Source organism: Mus caroli, unplaced genomic scaffold, assembly GCF_978045245.1.
Source record: "Mus caroli unplaced genomic scaffold, Mus_caroli_1 scaffold_8, whole genome shotgun sequence".
Taxonomy (NCBI): Eukaryota; Metazoa; Chordata; class Mammalia; order Rodentia; family Muridae; genus Mus; species Mus caroli.
The window spans coordinates 136,194,110-136,211,915 of record NW_028227263.1 but is presented as its reverse complement, the minus strand read 5'-3'; the positions used below and the strand labels follow the sequence as shown (position 1 = coordinate 136,211,915).

Sequence of the window (17,806 nt, the reverse complement as noted above, 5' to 3'; positions counted from 1 at the left end):
GCCTTGCCTTGCCTTGCCTTGCCTTGCCTTGCCTTGCCTTGCCTTGCCTTGCCTTGCCTTGCCTTTCCTTTCCTTTCCTTTCCTTTCCTTTCCTTTCCTTTCCTTTCCTTTCCCTATTTCTTTTCTCTTCTTTTCCTTTTTTCTTTTCTTTTCTTTCTTTCCTTCTTTTTTTCTTTCCTAGACAGTGTCTCACTGTGTAGTCCTAACTGGCCTGGAATGCCCTCTGAAGACCAGGCTGGTCTAGAACACACAGTGGCCCACCCACCTCTGCCTCCCAAGTAATGGGGTTAAAGATGGGAACCATCACACCTGGTACCCACATTTTGGTTTTGCTAATTTTCTTTTACTATTTACTTTTCAATTTTTATTTATATGTGTGCTTATTCAAAACACAAACAAACAAGCAAAAAGAAATTGTGGTTTCCAAGCTGGGAAGTGGGGGCACTTGTCTTCAGTCCAAGTACTCAGGAGACACAGACAGGTGGATCTGTGAGTTCAAGTGCAGCCTGGTCTACAAAGTGAATCCCAGTGCCTCAGAGTATGAATGCCCCATCCCCACATACAGAGAAAGAGAATGTGGAGAAACTTCACCCACACTTCCATCCTATTTAACCTAAGAGGCCAGAGTGCTGGGATGTATCATGAAAGGAGAAAAACTTGTTTTCTGAATCTGTTTTGAAAGTTTGGGGTATTTCTGAGAAAAATACCAAAGTCTATGGGTTTTGTTTTTTCTTTTATGGAAGCTCACTGTTGACCCCAAGATGTCCTCAAACTCTTGTGTCTCCTTTCTCAGTCTCATGAAAACTGAGATTGCGTCTGTGCTAGCATGCACAGCTGTTTCCTTTGATCTCTTGAGGAGGCATAGGCATTTCTGTCAACCTGCTGATTTAGTATCTTTTCTCTAAAAAGGTGAGAATTCTCTAACGATGAAGGTAAGACCACATTCATACCTACTATAAGGAGTATGATTATGCCTATAAACAGAGGCATGTGACATAGGATCTTGTAGTGTCTGCACAGACTTCTGCCCATTCATACTTTCCCAGACTGAAGTGCAGGGCATACTGGAGAGGCCTTTGGTGTGATGTAAGATAATGGTGGCCTTGTATCTTCGCCTGGTATACACTGGACTTTACCTGCAGTTGAATGCTTCCCAGACACAGCAAGTGGATCATGTGATAGCAAATGAAAATGAGACATTGGTGAATTAAGTCTAGTCACAAGCTGGCCTCATGATGTTTTAAAGAAAAAATAAAATAGAAGAGAAATAAAGCATACACTAAGGTATGTCAGTACATCAAAAAGCCAGCAGAGCCACTGAGATCTGAAGAGGAATTCATTTGACTTCATTAACAAAGTACATGTGCAAAATATTATACTTTAATATTTTAAATATATGGTCAAAGGTCTGCATAAGCTAGATGGTATGTGTATCAGTCAGTGGTATGGAAAGGCATGTGCATAGACAGACACACAGACATCCAATAAAAGTCGTTGGAAGACTTCAGATAGGCACTGAAACTCCACTTTCTCCTCTGTAAGAACAAAACATACTCTTAGTTGCTGAGCCATCTCTCAAGCTGTGAAACTCCTTTTGAAAAGGCCAACATAATGGTGAGGTCAAAACATGAGGGTAGTAAGGTTGGGTTCAATTGGTAGAGTGCTTGCATAGCATGCACATGGCCCTGGGTTTGATTCTCAGCAGCATATAATCAAGAGGTGGTGGCCACACATTCTGGTCAGGGAGGCAGGTGGCTAGGAACTTCCAAAGTTATCCTGAGCTACAAGATGGAGGCCAGCCTAATTCATAAAAACCTGTCTTTAAAAAATGAAAATGGGACAGGGTCAATGTGAGGTTATGCAAGCCATCCCTTGGGAGACAGAGGCAAGTAGATCTTTGTGAGTTATATACCAATATGGTCTACATAGTGAGTTCCAGACCAGCCAGCAATGCATACTAAGACCCTGTCTCATACAAAAATCCAACTAAAATCCAGGCAAAAAACCACCTAAAGCAAAATCAAGCATTATTACAGTCTTAATCAATTATGGGACATAAGAGCCCAAACCTATCAATACCAAGGGTAGAAAGAAGACTTGGAATAAAGCCTAGGGTGGGCTAGAGAGATGGCTCAACAGTTAAGATAACTCACTGTTCTTATAGAGGACTTAGGTTCACTTTCCAGCACCCACCATCCACAAGGCAGCACAGAAGGCACACACACATCCACAAGTGCAGACAAAACACTCATGTACATAGAATTATTAAATCCTCAAACAAGTTAACAAAAAGAGAAGTCTATAGGACTACAAAAGCCATCCAATGAAATGGTAGCATATGATTTCACAGAGCTAAGGGAAAAAATGGACATTCAAGCACAGAAGGTGTTAAGAACCTTAAGTGTCAAGAGAAGAATCCCTGTGACACACCATCGTCTAAATTTAGAAATTACAAAGTGAAATACTATTAACCAAGACTAAATATCCATCCGTTTCAACTCTTAAGCTTCATGTGGAAACAATTAAACGCATGTTGGCATAAGCACAAGCCAAGGCACCTTGTGACTATCAATCCAGCATGCAGAAGACACTTAAAGAACTGTACCCACACTTACATCTTATTTATCAAATTTGCATGAGGGTGGGTGGCACATGCAAACCATAGTGTGCATGTGGGTGTTGGAGTCAGATCTCTCTTTCCACTTTTGGGTCTTGAGGACTGAACTCAGCTTGTCAAGCTTGGCCATGAGTACCTTTCCCTGCTGAGCCATCTTAGCTCCTGCAACAGTTGATGTTTTGAAGCCTCATCTATTGTAGTTCAGATTGGAGATGGTCTTGAACACATAATCCTCCTTCAAACCCCAAATTCTGGGATTATAGATTTGCATGTATATTCTCTGTTTGAAGAAAGGTATTCTTAATCATGAGTGTATAAGAAAAAATACAGGCCAGGTGGTGATGACACACACCTTGAGTCCCAGCACTTGGGAGACAGAGACAGGCTGATCTATGTGAGTTTGAGGCCTGTGGGGTCTACAGAGCGAGTTCCAGGATACCCGGGCCTACACAGAGAAACCCTGTCTTGAAACACTACAAAAGAAAAAGAAGGAGAAGGAGGATAAGAAGAGGGAGGAGAAGGAGGATGAGAAGAGGGAGGAGAAGGAGGAAGAGAAGGAGGAGGAGGAAGAGGAGGTGGAAGAGGAGGAGGAGGGGGAGGGGGAGGAGGAGGAGGAGATGAGCATGAATTTAAAAAGAACCAGGATGGAGTCAATCATGTCCCATCATGAAATCAGGAAATCCCAGAAAAGAAATAAGAGGAGAAAGAAATCAACAAACAAACTAAACATAAACACCCAACAAAATTACCAGACTCAACAAATAGTCCCCAGTAATTAACCTGTCTACCAACCATCTAAGTTCTCTAGTTATAAGCCAAAGCCTAATTGCTTGGGTTGAAAGCACAGTCTCACTCATTTTTGTCCTCAATAAATAAGGTCTCTAGCAAATAAATTGAAAGGAAAACAATGAAAGATACAAACTGCATGGAAGACAAAACTTAACCATGAGCAGTTAAATCTTCCTTCTGATAAATTACACTTTACCTAAGATTGGATAAGATAAAACATGCTACAACATATTAATAAGAGGAACAATGTGTTAAGAATTTGGAGGTAGTAGATAGATAGAGATTTAGATACCAATTAGGGTCCTTTATTTTCTAAGATAAACATAGATAGACATGAACAAATAAATAAATTAGAGTGACTTCAATAACTCATTATCATCAGAAGAGAGCAGTCACCTAGATTTAAAAAAAAAATTAAGTGAAGAATTAAATTGCAAGAGATTTCCAGACTATTATAAATGGATAAATGGGCTGGACAGATAGGGGTGGTGCATATATATATATATATATATATATATATATATATATATGGAGAGAGAGAGAGAGAGATACACATATACATATATACATAAATATACAAGACACCTATACATATTACAATTTTAAAATAATAATATTTATTTAAAGCAACTACTATTGAAGACTTATTCTCAGAGGACCATGAAGCTTTTTCTGACATAAATCACATTGTAGAATATAATTGATGTCGTTTTGTTTTGTTTTGCTTTGCTTTGTTTTGTTTTAAGACAGGGTTCTCTGCAACAGCCCTGGCTGGCCTGGAACTCACAAAGTTCCACCTACCTCTGCCTCCCAAGCCCTGGGATTAAAGATGTACACCACTACTCCCACCATAAAAGGTATTTTCAAAAATACAAAACAATCAAAATTATTACTTGTATCTACTCATGTAACAGTCAAGTAAAACTAAAATCTACAAAGTATGCAAAGAAAAAGTCAGGAGGAAAATCTAAAAATTCTTAAAGTCCAATGTAAATGAAAATACCACGTATGGAGGGACAATGTGGCTCAAGCTTTCATCCCCAGAACTTGGGAGGCAGAGGAAGACAGAGCTCTGGTTTCGAGGCCAGCCTGTGGATTTTCATATAGTTCACAGGCAGCCAAGGACATATAAAAATACCCTATTTCAAGAAGGAAGGAAGGAAGGAAGGAAGGAAGGAAGGAAGGAAGGAAGGAAGGAAGGAAGGAAAGAAGGAAAGAAGGAAAGAAGGAAAGAAGGAAAGAAGGAAAGAAGGAAAGAAGGAAAGAAGGAAAAGAAAAAGAAAGTAGGGAGAGAGGGAAGGAGGAAGGGAGGGAGGGAGGAAGGAAGGAAGGAAGGAAGGAAGGAAGGAGGGAGGGAGGAAGGAAGGAAGGAAGGAAGAGAGGGGACAGAAGGAAGGGAGAGAGAGAGAAGAAAGGAAAAAGGACCCTTGGGATACAAACAGTTCTAAAGAAGGGCTGATAGCTATGAAAGCTGTATCAGTTACCTTTCTCATCAATGTGACAGGATATTTAATATATGTAACATAGGAGACTTCAATTTAGTCATTGGAACTTGTTGTTTTGTCACTTGTTGTCCTGGCTTGACTCAACAGGTAGCAAAAGGAAAAATCAAAACCCAAGAAGGGCTGGAGTGATTGCTGAGCAGTTAAAAGCACTAGATGCTATTTCAGCCTTTGGGCAGAGAACAGGCTACATTTGACTATTGCCCCTCTGTTCTGTTGAGAGGTCACTTTCCTTGGACAAAGAATCCTTGTCCATCTTGATGGTACCACTTTGTGGAGCTGGTGCTAGCCACATTGCTTGAAGAAAGTCTGGAGTATTTTAGTAATGTTCACATGTTTACAGGAGCAGTATCGGCACAGAAAGTAGATACAATCTTCAGGAGAGTAAAAATTAAAACCACAACCTTCTAGGACTGGATTGCTATCAGGGACATCAGCCCTGTGCCTGGGCTCATTATCCGGACCCCGGGGTTCTGTAACATCAGTAGGCCAGGGATCATGTATCAACTCATCAAGAGTTTGCAGTCCAACTGACCCAGCTGACCTGAGAGGCACATGAGTAGAGGCATTCCTACCTAAGGCTTAGAATCAGTCACACTAAGGCAGCAGATTTCAGACTTGTCCAGATGTCAGAAGACAAAACCTATCTCCTCTCCTACCTTCCAACTTTGTTTTTCTTTTAGTAAAAGGGTTTCTTGTGTAGTACTGGAAATTGCTCTCTGTAGAGCAAGTTAGCCTTGAACGCCAAGATCCATTTGTCTCTGCCTCTCAAGTGCTGGAATTAAAGGTGTATGCGCCATCTCTTCTGGGTAATGTAGTTCAGACAACGTGTACCATGGGAGACCGGGACAGTTGCAGAAGGGGAACGTGTAAAAGCGATATGCATGAAATTAACAGGACTTCTGCGGACACTGTCATGATTACAGATATGCCGGTGTTCGCATTTCCCGGAGCAGTCTTGGGGGGTGGGAGGAGTACAGCAAAGTTTCCTAAACTGAATCCCGATCTTCCCTTAATTTTCTCTTAGCACAATAGAAGCGTTCATCCTGACGACTCCATAGTGGTGTGAGAAGCGTCTGAATCTAGAGTCCTGTGATGAAGGAATCTTTGAATCCAATCCAAACAGGTCCTTTTCCCCTCTTCCATGGTCACCATTTCTGTATTTATTAGCCCACGAACTTGGCACGTATCATTTCACACAAGGCAAATGTCTCAAATGCAAAATTCAACTTTGCCCGTCTCATGTATTTCTAGACATCAAATAAAACAAGGTTTCACTTTGTAGCCCTGTCTGGCCTGGAACACACTATGACATCCTAGCTTCTAAAACACAGAAATCTACCTACCTCTGCCTGCAGTTCTGTAATTTGAAAGAGTTTCAGCAAGCCTGGCCTTGTAGCTCAGCCTCTACTATTTCTAATCCACATCTAACTCACCTAAGGTAGAAAACAGTGTGGAGAAAATAGTCTCCACACCAGTGCCAAGAAATCCACTGAAACTTGGTCTCATCAAGCAGGGCAGTTGTGTCCAGCTCGCAGAAATTTGCTCCTGTCTGAACTACATTGCCCAGAAAACATTGCATGAAACTCAGCCAATGAAAATGGGCATTTCAGCGAAGACAAGAACCGTTGGGCGGGACTTTTGGCTTTGCGTGCTGGAGGTTCTTTGTAACTTCCTGGACCCGTCAGTATGGCTCACAGAAAACTGGTGTCATCTGCTTTGGCCATGGCAGGAAAGCCGGCATGTTAAAAGCGTTTGTGCTCCGTCACAGAGACGGATCTGAGGTTTGAGACAGCTCGTGTGATCTGATCCAGGCTTCGAGTGCGGATGGCGACTTCCCAGGGCCCCACCATCCTCTGGAGCCCGATGGTGATTGTGGAGGCTGCGGGTGGAGCCCTGCCCCAGGTGAGTGCACAGTGATCGCCCACCTACCTGAGTTCTAGAGCGCTGGGATCTGGATCAGGAGCCACAGGGCAGACGTTCATGTCCCCGACTGTAGGCAGGCGTTCATGTCCCCGACTGTAGGGCGCGGGTGGACGAAATAATGTTTTTTGACATCTGTGTGCTAGATCGCTAAAGCCATCCCCTCTGACTCACAGTGCCTGGTGGACTGTACCTCCCAAGGCTTGTGGGCGGGCCTGAGCTCGGAGACAGAGCCCTGGGGTGACCTCTACTGGCGTTTTAGATGAGGGGAAAAGGGCCCAGTGCACCTAAAGACCTGACTTTTGTTTATAGAGAGACTGGTAGCCATGGAAGATTTGAACAGAAGTGAAACTTGATCTATTCAAACTTTCCCAAGCATCTCCGGGGGAATATTGAGCAAGGATGAAGTTATGTGGATGGAGACAGAGATCTATGAATCCTTAGGTAAATGCTGTGGACTAATGCAGCAGTTAGGGTTGTACACCATAGAGGTAGAGATTAGTCTTCAAATATCTGAATTTTTTTGAGACATATGTAAACGAGGCTAGAATCAAACTTGCAATCCTTTAGAGTGATTGGATTAAAGGCAGGACCTCCCACTTCCCGCCTATTTGACTTTAAAGTAGTACTTTCTTTCCCTTTTATTATCCATTCATTCATTTACTTACTTACTTATGTGAAAACATTCAGCATTTAACTAAAGTCTGCTGTGTTAACTATTTTTCCCCCTCGAACTCAGGTCTGGCTGGCCTATGTAGCCAGTGCTTGCCTCAGTCTCAGAGATCTGCCTTCCTTTGCCTTCCAAGTGTTGCAGTTAAAGGAATGCACACCATGCTTACCCAATAACTTTTTTTTTTTCATTTTCCCCTTGGCTTTTTATAGAGACAGGGTTTCTCTGTGTAGCCCTGACTGTCCTGGAACTCTCTCTGTAAATCAGGCTAGCCCCGAACTCAAAGATCTACCTGTCTCTGCCTCTCTAGTTCTGGGATTAAAGGAGTGTGCCACCACTGCCTGACATCTTTTTTGGTTTTTTGAGACAGGCTTTTTCTGTGTAGGATTAAAGATGAAAGCCACCACCACCTGCCTCCCAATTCTTAACTAATTGTATATAGATAAACCTATACATTCTGAAACAATTGTGTGTTTGTGAAATTCTCGACACAAGCATTAGTCATGTGCATAGGAAACACCTGTACTGGGTACTTCACACATAGGACTGAGTTTGATACAATCATTTTCCTTTTGAGCTAGGATTGTGTGATGGTATTAATGATTATGATTTCCATAGGCTCATGTATTTGAATGCTTAGTCACCAGGGAGTGGTACTGTTTGAGAAAAACTAAGAGGTGTGGCCTTGTTAAAGGAAGTGTGTAGCTGGGCGAGTTTGCCAAGGCTAGTGTGTCTCTCTGCCCGAACCCCACCCCTCTCTTTCCTGCTGCATCTATATTAGGACGCAAAGCTCACATCAGCTACTGTGCCAGTACCACACCAGTCTTCCCACCATGATAATGATATGGACTAACCCCCATGAAACTATAAGCAAGCCCTACTTAAATGCTTTTGTACGAGTTGCCTTGGCCATGGTACCTCTTCACAACAGCAAAGCAGTAACTGAGACAGGCTGCCATGCTTACCCTCAGGTCACAAACTGAAGAGATTGATTCTTTGTCCAAGGTCACCCAGTAAGAGACACCATTAAGGGATAGAGTCCAGTGGGTACTTGGGGGTACCCGACTGCATGTATGAGAGGGGACTTGGGTGAACCTTTGGGATACCAACACTCTTGCTTATTACTCACAACCTTGTTTTTCGACAGGTTTCCCAGTATTCAGTGAAACCTGCCAACCAGGAAGAGGTAAGTGGAGGGTGCCGAGGAATCACACTCCTCACTTAACACATAAGTGACCTCAGGGACGGTGATGTCCTGGGACTCTGTGCTTGGTATTCTCTCTGTCCTTCTGTGATAGTTTGTTTATGCTTGGCCCAGGAGGTGTGGCCTTGTTGGAATAGGTGTGTCACTGTGGGCATGAGCTTAAGACCCTCACCCTAGCTTCCTGGAAGCCAGTATTCTGTTAGCATCCTTCAGATGACGATGTAGAACTCTCAACTCCTCCTGCACCATGCCTGCCTGGATGTTGCCATGCTCCTGCCCTGTGATAATGGACTGAACCTCTGAACCTGTAAGCCAGCCTCAATTAAATGTTGTCCTTTATAAGAGTTGCCTTAGTCATGGTGTCTGTTCACAGCAGTAAAACCCTGACTAAGACACACCTTCCATTGGATTTCCCTGGCACATGCTCAGAATGAAAGGTCCCCACATCCACAGCAGGGATTACATGGCTAGGCTTCCCTTTATGGTAACCATTGGCTGAAGATTCAAAGGTCTTAAAGCTCCAGTGATGACATTAGACCAGGCCTGGAAGTGAGATGGGTTGGGGATGATTAGAAAGGCTCAGGCATACATGAGTTTGGGTGGCTTTAGTGGAAGGTAGGAATTGTGGTAGCACAGCAGCTGAGGGCTGAGTCTGCATAGTGAGATGGCAATGGAGGCTCAGTGTGAAGACTGACGTGTGTGCCCTGAGGTCATGTACAGATGGCTTCCTGGCCTTTGTGCCAGGGACAGAGTGGACAACAGTGACCCAAATGTGGTCTGTGTGAGACAGGTGATTGGGAGGAGCCCAGATAAATTCCCTGATAGCCTGATAGAAAGGAGGGACTTTCCATGGCAGCCTTCTAGCTTGGATTGATTCCAGCTGTGGTGGTTTAAACGGACATGCCCCACATTGGCTCATAGACTTGAATACTTGGTCCTCATTGGTTAAAAGTCTGGGGAGAATTATGGGATATGACCTTGTTGAAGAAGATGGAGGTGGGCTTGTATGTTTTTAAAGCTCATGTCATTTCCAGTTAACTCTCTTAGCTTGCTACCTATAGATCATGATGTAATTAATTTCTCAGCTACTGCTCCAGTGCCATGTATGCCTGTAGCCATGCTCCCTGCCATGAAAGTTACAGACTCAGCCTCTGAAGTGTAAGCCCCAATAAATTTGTTGTTGTTCTATAAATTGCCTTGGTCATCGTGTCTCTTCACAGTAATAGAAAAGTAACTGAGCCAGCATGTCCACTTGGCTGCCATTGCTGAGTGCTGAGTACAGTGATTAGCGGGACCCTCTGAGATAGGAACCTAAGTAGAGTCCCCGATGAGGGAGCTTCATATAAACAAATTCAACTTTCCCCATGTGCAGGGCTGCGTGTCCTTCGAGGATGTGGCTGTGTACTTCTCCTGGGAGGAATGGACACTGCTCGATGACTCTCAAAGGCTCCTGTACCAGACTGTGATGACGGAGATCTTCACACTGGTGTCTTCACTGAGTAAGGACCTCCTGTCTTGTCAGAGCACGACTGTGGTAGAAACCAGGAGACATCGTAAAGCTGCCCTATGAACACTCAGTCTTTCCTCAACTGTCCTATAGCTGAAAATACAGGTTATAGACATAGGCTTGTTGCACAACTACCTTTTCACTCTTAAGTACAGTAAAGGCAAACAGGGATCAGTTTGAGGTGACAATATTTGTTTGGATGGTGGGTTAAGGCAAGGTCTCCTAGAACTCTCTATATTGACCAAGCTGGCTAATATTCACAGAGATCCTTCTGTCTCTGCCTTCCAAGTGCTGGGATTAATGATTTGCACCACTAAGGGGTTAGGAGTCTTAACAGTGGTCATTTCTCCCTGATTTGATGACACTGTAAATGCCTGGCATTTCTGTGACAGGTACTACTCTCTCTATCTAGGTGGCATGCCTTGTGTCTGTGTGTGCTAGGAATTATGACCCTGGTGGGCTTACTATTTGGTGTTTTTCTTACAAGACACTCTTATGAGGATTTTTCTCATTGGGCGTCTTTACTTTGTATTGTTGAGGTTAGTCTTATGTGCTGTATATTCCCAAACTGAGTTCTGTGTCCCAGTCCAGACTACAACCTGATCTTGGGGCACTGTATAACCGATTTACTGTAAAAAATGCTCCCTAATGATTCCTGATTGGCCAATAAATGTCTGGGGCTTATGACTGGGCAGAGAAGAGAAGAAGAAGGGACTAAGAATCGAGTGAGGGGTCTCAAGAGAGACTATGAAAGGAAGGAGGGGGAAGACAACAGAGAAGGTCGCCATGAGGCAGGTTGGACCATGAGCATGTGACTAAGAGAAGCTTGTCCTAAAGACACACCTGCAACAACACAAGCAGAACAAGACTCAAACTACAAGTAACACGAGGCCTGTGATTTGAATATAGTTTAGAATAGCTCAGGATCTGCCCAGTCTAGCTTATAGCTTTATTGCACAGGTGAAGCTTCCCAACAGACATAAGAGATTCCTTCCATATTGGATTATTATGGGTTGGAGATCAGCCAGTCCTTGCATGGAATGCTCACTTCTCATTTTATTTTAGGACTTGAACTTTCTGGGATTCATGATTCAACTCAGGTGGAATCTTGTGGAGATCTCTCTGTGCCTGCACTAAGATTCCTGACTCCGTGTTTATGGACAGGTACATTTTGTCTGTTCCTTTTGCAACGTTTTGAAACACAGGCTTTCCTCTATTGTGTTAGTGTGCACTCTAGGGCACACTGTTGTGTTAGTATGCACTCAAGGGCAGTCCTTGAGTGCAGGCTCTTCAGTTACCATGTCTGAGGGGGCTAGACAGTGTTCTGCACCGTGTCCTGCATCTCCAGCAGCTGAGGCTTGCAGAAAGTTATTGGTGAGGAGTGTGTTACAGTTCCTAGCATGCCTCCCTGTGATTCTTGCTGCCCCTAAGGTCCCTAGACCTATGAACTTGAAAAATTCAGCATGGTAACTGGCCCTATCCACCCTGAATTAGACCCTTTGTTCCATGAGAAATCCCAGGTCACCATTAGTATTAGGTACTATCTGTCTGTCTGTCATTCGACAGTCTATATGCCACTCATCAGTATTTCTCTGTATTCAGGTTGTTGGATCAAAGTGGAGAGTGAAACACCCCCCTTTAATCAAAGCCTGTCCACAGAAGGAGGTGTCAGTTCATCCACGCCGCAACAGCAAATGCTGTGCTGTGCTGAGACACCCTTCCTAAGCACGGACAATGTGACGATCCTCCAGACCTCCTCGGGTCTTCTCAGGCATCAGGTGACTTCCAGTGGTGGGGACACCCCCACGAACACTGAAAGTGGAGAGGCCATTCAGAGTGAGAAGAAGAACTGCAAATGCACTTACTGTGGCAAGATCTTTACCAGTATATCCCACCTCAATCGGCACTGGAAGATACACACTGGAGAAAAGCCTTTTCAGTGCAGCGAGTGTGGCAAGTCCTTCAGCCAAAAAGCCTTTCTCATTAAGCATTTCAGAATGCACACTGGAGAGAAACCTTATAGGTGCAGTGAGTGTGGCAAAGCCTTCAAGCATAATATCTCCCTTATTTCTCATCAGGGACTCCACACAGGAGAAATGCCTTTTAAGTGCACTGAATGTGGGAAATCGTACAGGAGCAAAGAAGGCCTTAAGGTCCATTATCGATTTCATACTGGTGAAATGCCCTTTGAGTGTAGTGAATGTGGCAAATCGTACAGGAGCAGAGAGGGCCTTCTGAATCATTTCTACAGTCATACTGCGGAGAAGCCTTTCAGCTGCGGTGAATGTGGCATGTATTTCACCCAAAACTCCGAGCTCATTGAACATCTAACAGTTCATGGCAAGCCTTTCAAGTGCAACGAGTGTGGACGAGTCTTCAATTCCAGCTACAACTTCATTAGACACATGAAAGTGCACGTTGTAGCAAAGCAGTATGCATGCAGGGAGTGTGACAAGGTGTACTGCAGTAGCTCTAGCCTGTACAAACACCGGAAGATTCACGCTAGATAAACCCATAGGAGAGCCATGAGGGGAAGAAGTCCCTTATTCATCTCCATGCACACCTGAAATCTCAGCAGGGGGAAAAAGAAGTGTCCAATGCTTCAAAGTAAACGTGGGCATAGTCCAGCCACACCTCTAGCCCATAAAAGTAGAGCATTCACTGGACTAGGATGCATCCCTTGGATTCTGGGATAGGCTCTGATCGGACCATAAGTGTTTTCTGAAAACAACATGCACACCCTGCATAGGTCTCTGGGTGCAGAAATTGTAGAGAGCAGCTTCAGCCGCTGGCAAACCTTCAGCCCTAGGATTGAACCTGACCTTAGAGAAGTTCTGAGAGTGGCCTTTGTGAGACACAGCCACTGAAACTTCCTCCTCTAGTAGGTATATTGGAACACGATGGGGACTGCTGTCATCTTTCTGTTACCCAGGAGTTGACAGCTACGTGAGACTGAGCTATGTGTTCTTGACTTCATAGAGTGCAGAGGGGTTTCCATGCTACTGAGTTTGGATGACGGGGGAACCGAGTGGTTTAATAATGAGACATGAATTCTCTTTTTACTAAGTGTTGCAGTGCCCTGAATAAATGTGTTTTCCTTCTCTGGAATCTTTAATGACTCTTGAGGTTTTCTGTTATGCTCCTGAGTTTTAGTAGGTTTGGGTTTTTTGTTTGTTTGCTTGCTTGCTTATTTGGTTATTTTGTTTTGTTTAGTAGATAATTATTTTTGTGTATTAAGTATTTGGCTGCATATATGTATGTCTACCATATACATATGTCTATGTATGTATACCATATTTTTGTTTGGTGCCCACAAAGATCAGAACTAGACAGGCTTTTCTGGAACTCGAGGTACCAATGATTGTGAACCACAGTATCAATGCAAGGGAAACCCCTGTGCTCTAAAAGAGTAGCACGTGCTCTTAACCTCTGAGCCATCTCTCCAGTCCCAATTTTCACTATTTTTGATGGGGAACAGCTCTATGGTGCTTCTCATGTTGAAGCATAGCCCAAATGTTTTATGTGTTCACCTGTGTGTATTTGTGTGTCTTGAGTACACATGTGGTGCCTGAAGAAGTCATTGGGACATGAGTTATCTATGCTGGGAATGGAACCTAGGTCCTCTGCAAGGTAGCAGGCATTTTTTTTTTTTTTTTTTTTTGGTGAAAGTTATTTATTCTTCTTTCATATGTTACATCAAGACTGAAGTTTATCCTCCCCTCTCTCTTCTCTGTTCCTTCCACCATCTCTCTTCCCCAGATCCACTCTGTTTCCCTTCAGAAAAGAGCCAGGCCTCCTAGAGATATCAACCAAACGTGGCATAACAAGTTACAATAAGACTAGGCACAAACCCTCATTTTGGGGCTAGACAAGGCAATCTGGTAGGAGGAAAAGTACCCCCAAAAGCAGGCAAAAGTGTCAGAGGGAGTCCCACGAGAACACAAAGTTATACAACCATAACGTATATTCAGAAGATATAGTCAGACCCAGAGAGGCTCCCTGATAGTTGCTTCAGTCTCTATGAGCCAGATTAGCTGATTCATGGGCTGTTGTGTGGTGTCCTTACCCCTTTGGCTCTTACAGTCCTTCCTCTACATCTTCCACAGGATGCCCCAAGCTCCACCTAATGTTTGGCTGTGGGTCTCTGCATCTGTTCCCATCAGTTACTGGATGAAGCCTCTCTGATGAGGACTAGGACAGCAGGTTCCCTTAAGCTCTGAGCCATCTCAGCCACCCTGTTACATGCTTGGTTTGTTTGTTTTCTGAGTCCCCTGGAGAGAGGCTAAGGTGGGGTGAGTTTGAGCTTATGAACCTGTCGTCTACTCCCCACACTTCCATCATTTACCTCAGGCAACCCGCAGAGCCTCCCTTCTTTTTTGGTTTTTCTATGTAGCTCTGGCCGTTCTGGAACTCTCTTTGTAGATCAGGCTGGCCTTGAATGCACTGAGATCATCTGCCTCTATCAAGTGCTACCATTGAAGGCCTGTGCAACCACACCCAGACCCAGAGGCTCCCTTCCTCTCAGAAACATTTCCCCTTTCTTTCCACTACTGGCCAAAGACAGGTTGTGCTGTTTCTGATGTGTTGTCTTTTGCCATTATTCTCCAAACCACGTCCGTTCCAGCAAAAAGCTCCTATCGACATGAGCTTGCTTCCTGATCATCAGCAGAAGGACATGCCAGCCCCACTCAAACTCAAGCATGGCCTCCTATGTTTCCTCCTGGCAGCTGCTGGAGGTTGCAGCTTGTCTTATCTGCTCAGGTTTTGGTTTTTGTTTTTCCTCACCAGTGCTGGGAAAATTGCCTTTGAGCTTTGAATTTCTACTCCATTTCACGATTTTTTTTTTTCATTTCTTAGAATTTCTCTCTTTACATTTTTTTTTTTGTTTTGTTTGTTTATATATGCTCACAATTTGGAATGGAGGTCAGAGAAATTGCTTATCTTCTAGCATGAAAACTGTCAGGCTTGGTAGCCAGCACCTTTACCTCCTGAACCATCTCACAAGCACTTAAGTACACCAACCACCCATAGATTTTATTTTTATTTACATTGGTGTTTATGAGTAAGAGTGGGCATGCATATGTATATGTTTGCCTCCAGGGGCAACAGAAATTGGATCCCCAGGAGCCAAAGTCACTGGCTGCTGTGACTGCAGGACTGGAGTTTCTAGAACAATGGCTTTCAAACTACCAAATGCTGCGACCCTTTAATATAGTTCCTCGTGTTATGGTGACCCCCCCAACCATAAAATTACCTATTGCTACTTTATAACTGTCATTTTGCTACTATTATGAATTTGTAATGTATCTGATAAGCCGGATATCTGATCTAAGACCTGCAAGGGGGTCATGACCCACAGGCTAAGAACCACTCTTCTAGAATGTAAGGATTCTGGACTGTGTGAAGACCTGCCTGTTGGTATTGCCTGTTCTGCTCAGTCCCTGTGGACAAAATGAAGGTTAGTCATGCAGATAGTGCAACCTATTTGTGTCTCGGATCCTCACCTTTCACAGAAAAGAGATGATCTCCTGTCCCTTTGGAAGGGTCCTAGCAGAATTCCCTCCTCGGGAATGTACCCCTGGCAGTTAGCTGAAACAAAGAGCTGACTTCTCAGGGACAGCCAGTCTTAGTTTTCTAGCAAGTACTTGCTGAAAAAGTACTGAGTCAATATTCATCCACAAATGGACAATAATATATTATGAGAGTTTAGCATTTGCTTTAAAATATTTGGCATTTGATTAAAGTCTAGTTATTCATTCATTCGTTTTGATACAGTGTCTCTTTATATGGCCCTGACTGTCCTGGAATTCACTAGGTACACTGGCCTCTGCCTACTTCTGCAGTTACAGTGCTGGGACTAAAGGTGTTCGCCTACACACAATGTCCTGGATCAGTCAAGACGTAAACATTTCTGCCTCCTTGACAGATCAAGGTAAGGTAGTGCTGAGACCTGAAAACAGCTGAGTGTCTGGGTGGGCTAAAGTGATATTTTAAGTTTCAATTACTGTGCTTGAGTCCTATAAAACAAAAATGCCTCTAACTTGTAAGCCCCACTTGCCCAAGGACACATAACTTTCTGGAATGCTAGGGACTGTCACGTTTTCACTTTTGTAAACAAGGTCAGTTGCCCCAACTTGCACAGGATCTGCGTGATCACACATAGGCAGGAGATATGTAGGCAGGAAGTATGGCCTGGTGTATATTTGCCCTGATTTGATGAAGCAGGAAGTACACATCTTTGTGGATTTTACCTTTATAAGCCTCTGACTAATGTAATTTGGTGCCATACTTCAGGCATCCTGGTGTGAACCCAGTCAGTGTCCATCATCCTGGCCAGTAGTTAATAAAGCATGCTTCAAATTTGGCTCAAAAACATTGTGGCAGTGGTCTTAGTCTCACCTGGTGGAAATAACAGAAAACACTTCAAAGAGTTTTTTTCTTTTTTTAAGGAATTAAAAACTACCCCTCATGTTGGTGTAAACCAGGCAACCACACTTCCAGGTGTGTAAAAGCATAGCACACATGACGGTGTACAACATAAAGCAATCAATAGTGATAATAAATGTCTATATTACTGTTTCAAAAAAAAAAAGCTACCCCTCAAGGAGAGGCTGGGCTTCAACTTCCATAGTCTCCCTCTTGATGTGTGCTTGCTGTATGAGTGTGTTTCATCATCTCTAATAAAGACCTTCCTTGCAGGCTGATGCTGTCTGCTCATATCTGCTGTGTTTGAGATGTTCCCTGCTGCTACCTATAGTGCTGAAGACTTTTTCCTGCCTTTTAATTCTTTAACTGGAGAGAAAATAAAGCTTGTTTCAAAATCGGCTCCCAAATTGTGGTAATGGCTGTATTCTCCCTGGAGGGGTCCTGAGGCGCTGGTAGGCATACAATCCTGGGGCTCAGGAGACTGAAGTATGAGAATCAAGAGCCCAAGGCCAGACGGGAACGCAGAATGGAGTCTGTCACAAAACACTAAAGGACAAAGAAGGGAAATGGACTTGGATACTTGTTCTGAAGTCAAAACAAAGCCAGGTGTGGTGGCACTCACCTCAATCCCAGCATTCAGGAGGCAAAGGCTGGCAGATCTGTCAGTTTCAGAGCCAGCCTAGTAGAGTTCCGGCCTAGGCAGGGCTATAAAGTGAGGACCTGGTCCCCCAAAATAAAGACAAAAACAAACATACATGCTCTTGAAATTTTAAAGTAATAACAGATGCACATACACACAGAAAGACAAGAAAAGCACAAAATTAAGGGTACACCTTAAAAATGATGTATGTGCATGCCTTTGATCCACCCAGAAGGCAGAAACAGTCCAATCTCTGAGTTCAGCCTAGTCTACAAAATGAGTTTCAGGTTAGCCAGGGCTACAACAGGGAAACCCCGTCTCAAAAAAACAGTAAGAAGAAAGGCTCTTCAGACTTCCTGAGGTAAACTGTGAAAGTTCAAGGAGGTAGTCTATGGAGGATGAACTCAGAGTCACTTCATCTTAGAATCTGTCAGGGGGGCTCAGATTTCATGGAGGTTCAGAATTCTAGGTAAAAGAAGGCAAGATCTATGGGGCAGGTGACTGACAAATCCAGATGGATCAACACTG

General features: G+C 43.7%; 1 protein-coding gene across 2 annotated transcripts; it reads left to right on the top strand.

Annotated features, from left to right (window-relative positions):
- The first annotated feature begins 5,979 nt into the window (after positions 1–5,979).
- LOC110297659 (uncharacterized) lies at positions 5,980–13,410 on the top strand. 2 transcript variants are annotated; one of them, XM_029479104.2, is made up of 6 exons: positions 5,980–6,813; positions 7,144–7,275; positions 8,649–8,687; positions 10,078–10,204; positions 11,278–11,376; positions 11,815–13,410. In XM_029479104.2, the coding sequence occupies exons 4-6, from the start codon at positions 10,171–10,173 to the stop codon at positions 12,720–12,722; spliced, it is 1,041 nt and encodes a 346-aa protein (XP_029334964.1). In that variant the 5' UTR covers positions 5,980–6,813; positions 7,144–7,275; positions 8,649–8,687; positions 10,078–10,170; the 3' UTR covers positions 12,723–13,410. The 2 variants fall into 2 exon arrangements, with proteins under 2 accessions (XP_029334964.1, XP_021022206.1); XM_021166547.3 differs by lacking the exon at positions 7,144–7,275 and having other exon boundaries at positions 11,815–13,408.
- The last annotated feature ends 4,396 nt before the right edge of the window (positions 13,411–17,806 follow it).